We start from the raw sequence: 12,072 nt of genomic DNA on the forward strand, positions 1-12,072 counted from the left end.
CATTAGTGAAACTCGGTGAGTGTTTGAATACAACAATATAGCAATAGTTCAGCAAATTATGTTATTATGAATCATTATTTAAGAAATTTCAGCCGTATATATGCATGAGTGTTTTTGTTCACAATTAGAAACTGAAGACGAACAGAAATCAGAAGGTGGTGTGGTTGCAGCGTCTGTCAGCATTATTATTGGGGTTGCTATTGTTGTCGCAGCTGTTGTAGTCGTCGTTATAATATATCGACAGAAACTTGAAAGTAGGTGATACTTGTTGAAATGTTCAAATGATGTCGTCCACATTTATTAGAAAACTAATATTTCGTGAGTCAATTCCAGTAAGGTCGGATTAAGTAATAATCGTTTTGTGGTGTGCTCAGAGGAAAGAACGTTTGCAGCACGTCGATACCACATTGCACAGCGAGATTGGTGTCGTATATGAAAACGTTAACATCGTCAAATTATTTATTTTTATATAAATGTATACTATAGCGTATAAATGTATACTCCGTTTCAGAACCTACGAATACTGTTCTTCAGCGTATTTGGCGGCTAAGGTATGTCGTGCTAGGATTTAAGCGTATATTATTATAATCACGTATTATTGTAAATAATAACAGGATAAATAGAAAATTATAAACGCATTAACATGATAAAAACATATATCATTTATTTCAGAGTTTATTATGCTCTAAAGAGTTTAAATACATTTCTGCTGTTATTTTTTATTAAACGTTTCAAAAGGTTAAGAAGATCAAGTTCACGGTGTTCATCTTTCGACAATTTGGGTAAGATTAATTAATTGTCGCCTCTAATGATGGCTTGTTGAACTGAGCGGTTAAACATATTAAAGTTTCTGTAGAGTTCACTTTTTTTGGAATTATGAGAGAAGGGAGTATAATATAAAGCAAGACACAAATTTATGTTTAGGAATGTCCATTACACAAACAAGTGGCCGAACTCGTAGAAAGAAACGGTCGGCTGAAACAGCTGTGAACGGTGGAATCGAGGAAATACAGCAAAATACAAATCGCATTTATAAACGAGAGCAAGCTCGACTGTCCAAACACAAGATTAAAACCTTTGTGAATTTTACTGGTCGCAACATATCAATCGCAGATTTGCGCGAATTTGTAGCAAATGCTGAAGTGGATCCCTCGAACGTATTCGATGAATTTATTGTGAGTCCCATTCACTTACATGTAAATATGTATACTACAGTTGTTGATAATCAAACCGTTATAAGTAGTGTACGTTTTTCCGATGCATAGTCAGTTATTTTTTAATAAAAACTGATATATTAGTTGTGTTGCTGCTTCAGAACTTGACAGCTCAGACGGAAGAAAGTAGTTATTCTACTAATACAGCCATGGCAGATGCAAATGATGAGAAAAACAGATATAACAACGTTTTCCCATGTAAGTTCTCTTGCAGAGCTAGTCTATTCCACTATAGCTAACTTTCTAGAATATATTACACAGCAAATATTGGAGACATATCGCTATTGCATTAAATGAGTCGCTTAAAACCAAGACTGCATATACATGTACTCAACTTCGAGCTTTAACGCAAAATACATTGACAAATTAAACGGACTTCATGTCGAAACGCTCATGCAGTTTGATGTACAAATGTTTTAATTTCACAGATGATAAGAATCGTGTTGTACTTCCGGTCATAAACAAGGACAAGAATTCAGATTATATTAACGCTAGTTTCATCGACGTAAGTCGTTTTAATCATATAAATATACTTTTTGCAAATGTGTATTTATTAATGGGTCAGATCTACATACTAGTAAGTGTAGATGCATTCATCGATCTCAAATATGAGATTGGTTTATTAACGTATTTAACGCTCATCAATAAGTAAACGTACACAAATGTATTGCAAGCTCAACTGTATGTATGGTGAAGGTCACAAAAAGTAGAATGGCTACGCATACGATCGGAATTTTTAAAGTGCAATATTTTCACGTATTAATGTTAAGTTGCTTTTCAGGGATATACAATTCCAAAGAAGTACATCGCTGGTCAAGGTATGTTCTTATCACATGGATGCATATAAATTCAATTTCTCTCACGGTATTCAATTATTTATATGTATTATCTAAAAGTCAATTTTGTTTAAGGTCCATTATCATGTACGGTAGAAGATACATGGAGGATGATTTTGACAGAAAGGATCAGTGTTGTTGTCATGCTTACCAATCTGTTCGAAGAATCGAAAGTATGTGTATAGTTCATTTTTCAACGTTTTTTTGTTGATATCATAATACATTTATAGTTACATTTATGATTTAGTTTCATAATAATTATTTTCCTGATAATTGCTGTATAACGTTCGCGACATACACGAGCGCTCCTATAATGTTAACAAATAATACAAATATAGGATTCATTGCACTTGTTGTTATTCATATACTTTAAAATCTACCCTTGTATGATTTTACTTACTAGAGTAAATGCCACCAATATTGGCCAGATAAATTGAACGAGATCGTCCACTATGGGGAACACATTGTCAAGATTGCTGAAGAAGAACACTATGCAGATTTCGTGCTTAGAAAATTAAACTGTTCAAAGGTATTAAGAATATCAATATCACCCATTATATACAAAATACATATCTGAATTTACGCATGTACATTGTGTATGTTACTGTATTAAGCGAGCTGTATAATATTTAATATATGTATTTGAATTGTACAGGTTGGTTTTAAAGATGTACACTTTGTTACCCATTGTCACTTCACTTCTTGGCCTGACAGAAACGTACCAGATACAGCTCTGTCTTTACTGCAGTACTGGCGCAAAGTACGATCTGTCAATATCAAACAGCAGTTTCCGTGGTTTGTCCATTGCAGGTTGGTCCATACGTCAAGTAACCAAATTAATTGCTTAAACTTACAATCTGAAGCGCAGATGAATACAAACTTTACATGGAGCAGGATGAAAAACCTTTAATTTTACCAATAAACAATAAAGTGTATATTTACGTTGAGTACTTTATGTTTCTTTAAAAAAATATGTTAGCAAAACGTGAGCTGTCTTTTGAAAGGTTCTTTGTGAACGCTTCCCTATAACATGAAATTTGTATGCAGTGCTGGAGTGGGTCGTACCGGGACCTTCATAGCTCTAGATTACCTGTACGACCAAGGGACGACGGAAAAACAGGTGAACGTGTTCGACGCCGTTCTAAGACTCAGGGAGCAGAGGGTCAATATGGTGCAAACACAGGTAGACGTATATGTAATTTAAGCTTAAGTCTATTGTACTTGTCGAACGTTAACTTATAAACTGTCATTGAACGAACCATGTAACGACACAAATTATCCTAGAAAGTGTGGAGAATAGTTTTCATTATTTGGGTCAATACTTGTAATACGAGATCGAATCATTTATCATGAGTTGATTATTTTACGGATTAAATCTTTATTTATTTGACAGCTGCAGTACCTGTATCTTCACGACGTATTATGTGAGGCTCTGTGTCCAATTGGGGACGTTGTAACACAACAAACGTATGTTGATAACAGACTCTCAACAGAAACACTGAATGATGAATACAGGGTATTATTGCCGTTCATACTTACATAAATATTTTACCATGTTGGTTTTGTATGGACGCTTCCTATTTGAATCAATTATTGGGCTGTGCGTCTTTTTGCATGATGTCATTGAACGCCTTTAAAAAAAAAAAAAAACACCGCGATATTTACAAAGAATTGCAAAATATTGAAATTTTAGATGTTTATAATATTTTTATATTTAAATGCATGATAACTTACAACATATACATACTGCTTACTGTATATGGCTATTATATTCATTCATTCTATTTACAATCCAAAATAGGGAGGCTACACTGCCTGATCTTGATTCAGGAAATTTTATATTTATGCATGATGTTGCAGGAGATGGGAAAATCGTATCTTCCTGACTATGAAAATGTTGATAACGATCATGATTGTCTCGAGAAATTCTATGGTGAAAAACCTGAAAATAAGCAGAAAAACATGGATCCTACTTTAATTCCGGGTGCGTTTCTTTTTTGATAAATGCCATCAATAGTTTTGTTCCTTGTAAGGGTAAAGAGTAAGCTCCAGTTTCACAAATCCTTTATCGCCGATAAACTTGGCAGTCATACATATTTGAATTTTAAGTAACATTAAACCAACGTACACAATAGCCCATTGTGTAAAGTTCGTTTAAATCTTGGTATGAACATTGTGAAACTGTATTTAAACTAAATATGTAAAATCCAAATATTGTGTTGTCATTATGATCAGTTAATGAATTAGTAGTAATGAATGCACATATAGAATTAAATTGTTCATCACTTTAAATCTGTAAACAAATGAAGTTTGTGTGACATATCCTCCCATAACATTCAACCATTACATGGTAATGACTATGATAAATGGCACGTTCCAAATCGAACCATATTAGTACGTAAACTAGTATTATCTTAAACGATGATGGCATATTACCAACTGAACAACCATAGGATCGATCCATAGGAAAAAATGGTCAAATTGACTATAAAAACCAATTAATTTTCTGCAAAAGGCGTTTGGTTTATATAACATGTACACGCAAGACCAAAAATGTTATAATTTGTAATATGAATCGTTAAATTCATGTTCAATATCATGATATATCAGTTAAAACTAAAAAAAAATAAGCAAATCACACTTAACAGGTACTGCTTTGAATACGCCTAATGCATATATCGTTTGGATTGTTTGATTTATAAACTTATTTCAGATGACAAATTCAGACCAGCATTGAAATTATCTGTACAGTTAGAGGGACATAACGACTACATAAATGCTGTACATGTATCGGTTTGTATAAAAATAAAAATATATAACGTCTTTTGATAGTTTGACTTGACAAAACATGCGCACAAAGCAGTAGCACTACGATGGTATACATGCGTTCACACAACATATATAAAGGTATGCAGCTAGTCTGACCAACATATTGCATGTTGTGTATGCTGTTAGACGCTTGATGGAAATGGCACAAGTACACAGTCGAAGATCAGCAACTATTAAAAAATCATATTGCCAACTAGTTGAGGACACACTAGATATATATTTGATATGTGGTCAATACGATATGTAGATAGTAACACAGAACATAGACAGGCATTGTCAATGACAATTGTATGATTGGTTTTAAGGTAAAAGATTATTGGAAGATACACTTGAAGACGTATGTAGTGGAAACGACAGAATGTAGACAGCGGTAACAAAAATATACATAATGGTGATAAATAACATAGTTGGTATATGGTTTAGACTGAAAGTAAATAGTGGTTAAATACAGGTAGTAGTAAATAATACGGGGATAATGAGGGGGGGGGGAATAAATACACTTAACCAAGTTTAAATGTGTTCGTGTCGAGCAAAAAGATAGCGATAAAGGATACAGGAAGAGAAAGATATAAACCGTTGTGGAAGAAATGTAGATATTGGTAAAGACGCGGTAGATTGCGGTAGAAAACATGTATATAGTGATACAGAAGACTAGTAGATATTGGAAACGAAGACTGGTACATAGTGGTAAAGAAAGCCCGTAGATAATGATAAAAAGACCAGTATACAGTAGTTGTCAAAAAGACAGGTAAATAGTCGTAACGAAGACATGTAAATAGTGATAAAGACGACATAACATTATGACTAAAGATAACAGGTAAAGAGTGGTAAATAAGACAGGTAAATCTTGGTACAGAAGACAGGTTAATTGTTGTAAAGAAGACAGATATACTGTGGTAAAGACGACAGATAAATAGTGGTAAAGAATACAGGTCAATAGTGGGAAATACGACAGGCAGATATTGGTACAATTGACAGGTAAATAGTGGTTAGACGACAGATAGATAATGATAAATAAGATTGGTAGATTATGGTTAAGAAGACATGTAGATAGCGGTGAAGAAGACATTTAAATCGTGGTAAAGAAGACAGAAGAATTGCGGTAAAGAAGAAATTTGGATGGTGGTAAAGAAGACAGACTCACCGCGTTGAGGCAGGCAGTTAGATAGTGGTAAATACGACACGTAGATAGCGGTAAAGAAGACGTGTACATAGGAGTGAAAAGAAGAACAGATTGTTATAACGTCGACTGGTAGATAATGGTAAAGAAGACATGTAAATAGTAGTAAAGAAGACAGGCAAATTGTGGTAAAGACGCCAGATAGATAATGGTATAGAAGCCTGGTAAATTGTAATAACGTTGACAAGTAGATAATGGTAAAAAAGACAGGTAGATAGTGGTAAAAAATCCAGATATATAGTGATAAAAAAATGCAGGTTCATGGTGGTTAAAACGACAGGTTGATAGTGGTAAAGAAGACCTGTATGAAGTGGTAAACAAAACAGAAAATCGAGGTAAAGACGACTTAAAGATAGTGGTTCAGGTATCAGGTAGATTGGTGAGGAAGTAAGTAGATAGTGGTAAAGAAGGCAGATGAATAAATAAAGAGGACAGGTAGATAATGGTTAATAATACAAGTTCACAGTGGTAAAATATACATGTATACTTTGGTTAAGACGACAGGTAAATTGTGGATAAGAAGAAAGTAGGTATAAGTAAAGAAGACAGATATATATTGGTAAATATTTCAAGTCGAAAGTGGAAAAAAAGACAGTAAGATAAATCTAAAATCATAAGAACCGATTACAAATACTTGTAGATAGTGCTAGAAAATACATGTGGTTAGGAAGCCATTTAGACAGTGCTAGAAAATAAATGAAGATAGTGGTAGGTTATAAAATTTATGTTGTTTTCATGTACGCTGTGTAGCTAGGGTCGTTAACATAAGATATGCAGCGAGGTAAGTATCTTGAATGCGGTAACTATAATATGAATAAAGTTGTGTAGAGTCGTTGATAGATATGTTGATGGTTTGAGACATGTGTAGAAATCGAAAAGATGCGTATAAAGTTAGAGAGATGATCAACAATTATCGTGTACGTGTCTATTGCAGAGTTTTCTGGAACAAAACAAACTCATTTTAACACAATCTACGAAGTTCAGCACAGAAATAGATTTTGTTCGTTTGCTTCACGACCATAATGTTAAAGATGTTGTGACATTTTGTGAAAAGGTTTGTATGCAACATTTTTATGAAACAATTATACGATACACATTTAATAATGCTTTCTTTTTACTGGCACACTATATGTCCAATTAGGTTATGTTTAATGCCATAACACCGTATAGGCAACTACTCTCTATTTATAAAGCTTGTAAATTGATATTCGAATACGGCAAACACACGGAGCTTCGTAAGATAAGATAAATAATAATTATGATCATAGGATTCCAAACGTGGCAGACGATACTCAAAGTACAGGCAGATAGCTGTAAATATATAATTACCTGAATTTATACCAATGTTGACAGTTACAATACATTCGTTGTCAACATAAATGACAATTCTTTAAAACGACAGTGTAATATTCAATTACTTATTCTTAACCATGGTGACATGTAAGGATTTGAAAAACATAAATCCATATTAGTTTTCAATTTGTTTAGGTTAGCCCCTTCGTTCCGGTGGGAGACAGCGTCCTTTTGCTCGGTTCGTTTACAGCTATACCGCTGTCAAACATAAGTAGGGGAACTTATGTCGAGTATGTTGTCAGATACAAACATATAGAGGTAATTTTGAAGCACATATTAATATAACAATCTAAATTATGTTTGCTTTTATATGCATGAATTTTACCCTTGATTTGGCAATTATTATTATTTTATCTGATGTACTACATTTACATTACAGGACCTGATTGGATAATTAAATATATTGACTCGTGTTTCAGCAAAAAAGTTTCGATGTTCGTGTCTTTCACTTTTTGAAGTGGCCCAAAGATGCTTATGTTTGCAAAGCTGATGATTTGCTGAAAGTCATTATTGCTGTACAGGATTATTCAAAGAATGGACCGGTTGTGATACAGTGCAAGTATGTACATGTCGAATGCTCAATATTTTTCACTTAACAATAGTATGGGTGCCCAATACCTGTGTGTGTGTGTTATGTCTTTTGATTTACTATGTTCACAATAAATGTTTTAACAATGGTAACGTTGCAGTGACGGTTTCACCCGCAGTGGTATGTTTGCGGTCATGTGGTGCCTGCTTGAAAGAATTAAATGTGAAGGGAACGTGGCTGTTGCAGAAACCGTGCGAATGGTCAGGAAAAGAAGAAAGCAAGTTATTACTAGCGAGGTAATCAGGCACCGATAATCTCATATCAAATAGGCCGGGTTCAGCATGTCAACATATTACCGTTCTTATAGCATGCTTAGTTCTGATTTTACTCTACGTGTTTGTATTTAATCGATTAGCCCTGTTGTCGTTTGATATTAATGACTGATTTATTTTACCATGCCAGTTTGTTCTCGTTTGATCAAATTACGTGATTTGGCACGTGCTACATCTGATATTTATATTGTACATGCGCATAGAATATTGTTTGATCGCATTATATTAATATTTCAGGAGCAATACCGATTCTGTCACGAATGCATTCGAACATTCGTGGAAGGTTGCAATTTATATATGAATGATTTTGAAGTCAAATAGCGCACATAATACCTTATAAGCCATTAACGAAGCAAAAATTTACAACATATACACGAATAACTGTGTGTGTACATCGATTACAGTTTTTCAAAAATCGTTTATAATTGGCCGTTTCGTTATCGACGTATGGTGGCCCTGAATACGTTTATGCTGGAAGCGGCCATCTGTATAGTACATAGTGTAAAAAATACCTTCATTACTTTAAAATGTTTTCATAACGAAAAGGTTATAATTGCGTTTTCAGAATGGGTATCTAACACGACGCTTTGTTGAACATGAATCCGTGTTTTAAATGCTTTAATTACAATTTAATCTCTGCGAAAATAAATTGTGTAATAACGAAACTAAGACAGCAAATAAATGAAATACGTGTACGTATGAAAAGTAGATCCAGACTTTGTTCACTGAAAAAATGAAAAAGAAACTATTTCAACTATTAGAAAAAGAACAACAATAAATTTAAGAAAAAAAGTATTCTCTGTATTAAATAGATAAACTTACATGATACAAAACTTACTTGTGCAGATGACCAACTACGTCTAGAATTCACATGAGCACTTGCGAACTAGTAACTATAAGACTATACATAAGAATATGTATACATATCTATTACCAATCAAAATATTCGCAGTAAAATGTTTGTTATTTGATATGTTTTTTATTTGTTTTGCTGTGAACCACACTATATACAAACCTATTCATTCCATGTATGTTTGTATTACAGAATCATGTTATTAGGCCTTGCTATGTATTTTTATTTTGACCATCGACCACTGCAGCTAGACAGCCTTTGTACTTTATTATTACTATAAATATGTGTACATTAATTAGCTGCCTCAATGATTATTGTACATAGGTTTATATTGGCTCATAAAAGTATCGAGCTATATATTATGACATCTATGTAGTATATGGAATTATGTTTCACGTCAGGTTTAGAAGTTTATAGCTCTTTAATATCATTTTTATAAAAGTATAGTATATTTGATGACTGATATGTGTGCAGTGAGCTTACCACGGGATGAATTGCACGAGCCGCCATACATTGTTTTGTATTTATTTATGATTGCATGTTGCCCTTTGCTATCAGTAAATGCTTGAGGTATCGAAACCTTGATTGCGGCAGTTATATCTATACGGCGCAGTGTAATAATCTACCTGATTATATTCACGGTTCTCATTGTGTAGTTTTATTGCATGCACAAATTATGATTGTGCAAGAGGTTCGATCAATAACTTTGCCCTAGCTGATAACAGAACTAATAAATTATAACAAGGTAGTTTAAATACGCGGCATTATGTGTGTAAAAACCAAGGACGAATTGCTATTTTGAGGTATAAAGAATGTTTTGACATGCTGACAAAGACTTTCCACGAAGGCTTACCTAATCGTTGGGTTATTTTTTATGTGGCATAAATAACATGTGTTTATTTTTAAAGCTATTTAAACAAACTTTATTTTTAAATGTGTTTTATATTGCTTTGTAAAGTTAAGTTTTTTATATTATCATATGCTTCTGTAAATTAATAGAAAGGCAAATTATGTTTATGTTGTTTATACTTAACACACACGTATGCACACACTTAAAAGTACAGCTTACTCGCATTGTAACGCTCAGTTCATAAACAGACCAGTATGTAATTAGTATATCACCTGATGTTCATTATAATTTAAGTTGTCGTGTTCATGTTGCATATATCTTATATATTATTGTGTTTATATTTCACAATGTGTGCCTTATCTGAACGTTGCAATGCCGCAATAATCATCACGTACGCCTTTATACTGTATTCGTGTCAGATTCATGATGAGCCACAGTAGACCATACTGTCGCTAATGGGGGCATTGAAATCACAATGAATAGCACTTGTTGAAAAACGCAAATAGTAAGGGTGATTATCCACGCACGGGCAGGGTACAAGCCTCTGTGGTATATAATCAGGCTAGGGAAATGTTCTTATGCTTGTTTGGTAACTTCAGCACCGTTTGTTTAAAAAGACTCGGACTTTAGTTACCGTAGTTTAGTGTCATTTTAATCTTACATAACTAGTGTGTCTTCAACTTCTTAATAATACTATTATAACGTTAAAAATATTATGACTATGCCTTGTTTGCCGTATCTCGCAAATACGCCCTGTCATCGCCACGGCAATTTAGTACCACTAATTAAGTATTTATGAAGTACCCCTAACTATGTGATTATCATTTCCTCATGAAAAAAATAACCTTATGTTTTGTAAAATGAGTGCATGTTAGTTTCATCTCGTATTATCGTGCCATTAATCAAATATTTCTTAAATAATTTCCTTCGTGTTATGTATTTATTGCTAACCAACAAGCGCCCATAAAAAACGCGGAAAGTATGCAGATGTTACTTTAAATAGAGCAATACAATTTGCTAGTTAAATTGCCTTGATTACATGGAAGGGAAGTTTATAATCAACGATAATAAATCATTGACGTGTCCTTGAATGAATGTTGAAAGAGCATAAACTTGATAAAACGTTTTATAAAAATCACCCTCGGTAGAATAATATTAGTATACATGTAGCTGATAATGACTTGTCTGGTTTTTCCTGTAAAGTAAACACGTAACATGCTCTTAATCGAAACACGGGTTTAAAAGTTGCACACATAAACGTATCTATAAACAAAAGGGAAGTAATCCAATAAGTTCAATAACATGACATATGTTGAATTGTCCTTCTTTCTTATTACTTCGGCATTATAACTTCGTAATTTTATAAGTGATCAAGTGCAGTATAGAGAAGTCGATGTTTTATAAGACACAACGGCATTGAATCGCTTTGAAATGCGTAAAATATTCCGAAGAAAAATTTGTATATGTAATAGCAATCAATTATTGTCATGCAAAACTCGTTAAACAGCAATATTACTTATATTAATACGTGAAGGTGTTTTATATAGTTAATATGCTGTACACATAGTGGACGTTATTCAAAATACATCTTATTATTAAACCACTCTATATAATTGTTGTTGAACTATTCTTATACATCGCTTCTATTATCATTGTGATGATAGATGATTCGGTAACTTGCCTAATACCTTATACATGATTTTTGATCCCTCTAATTGGTGCATACAAGTTCAGGGCAGCTGTTTCAGAATATGGACGGTAATCAAATAGGATTGCCATTTTGACATCATGTGTATTATATTATGAGCTATTGTTTTGTATCGCATTGTTACAAGTTAGATGGGATGGTCCAAACTCTAGGCCATTGATGGATACAAATATTATCCCAAGGCGTATCCTCACCTACATCAATTCGCTATGTCGTCAACTCACAAAAACTCATTCAGACACCAGCGCTCTACTACTAATCAATCTGGCTAGCTCTAGTTTAACAACCTGGGTCCTGAATTAATAGATCACAACACATTAATTTCACCCCCTAAAATCAAATTCCTTACCCAGATACATTTAGATTTAACTGTTGTTCTTCGTACTTA

At 33.4% G+C, this 12,072-nt stretch overlaps 1 protein-coding gene across 1 annotated transcript; it reads left to right on the forward strand.

Annotated features, from left to right (window-relative positions):
• Positions 1-1,001: 1,001 nt before the first annotated feature.
• On the forward strand, positions 1,002-10,897 carry LOC127836045 (receptor-type tyrosine-protein phosphatase alpha-like). Its single transcript, XM_052362464.1, has 16 exons — positions 1,002-1,175; positions 1,316-1,412; positions 1,643-1,719; positions 1,996-2,032; positions 2,126-2,223; positions 2,454-2,579; positions 2,706-2,860; positions 3,098-3,233; positions 3,444-3,566; positions 3,911-4,034; positions 4,764-4,843; positions 6,994-7,113; positions 7,548-7,670; positions 7,832-7,971; positions 8,102-8,237; positions 8,511-10,897. The coding sequence occupies exons 2-16, from the start codon at positions 1,364-1,366 to the stop codon at positions 8,592-8,594; spliced, it is 1,608 nt and encodes a 535-aa protein (XP_052218424.1). The 5' UTR covers positions 1,002-1,175; positions 1,316-1,363; the 3' UTR covers positions 8,595-10,897.
• The last annotated feature ends 1,175 nt before the right edge of the window (positions 10,898-12,072 follow it).

The sequence above is a fragment of the Dreissena polymorpha genome, chromosome 6, assembly GCF_020536995.1.
Source record: "Dreissena polymorpha isolate Duluth1 chromosome 6, UMN_Dpol_1.0, whole genome shotgun sequence".
Lineage (NCBI taxonomy): Eukaryota > Metazoa > Mollusca > Bivalvia > Myida > Dreissenidae > Dreissena > Dreissena polymorpha.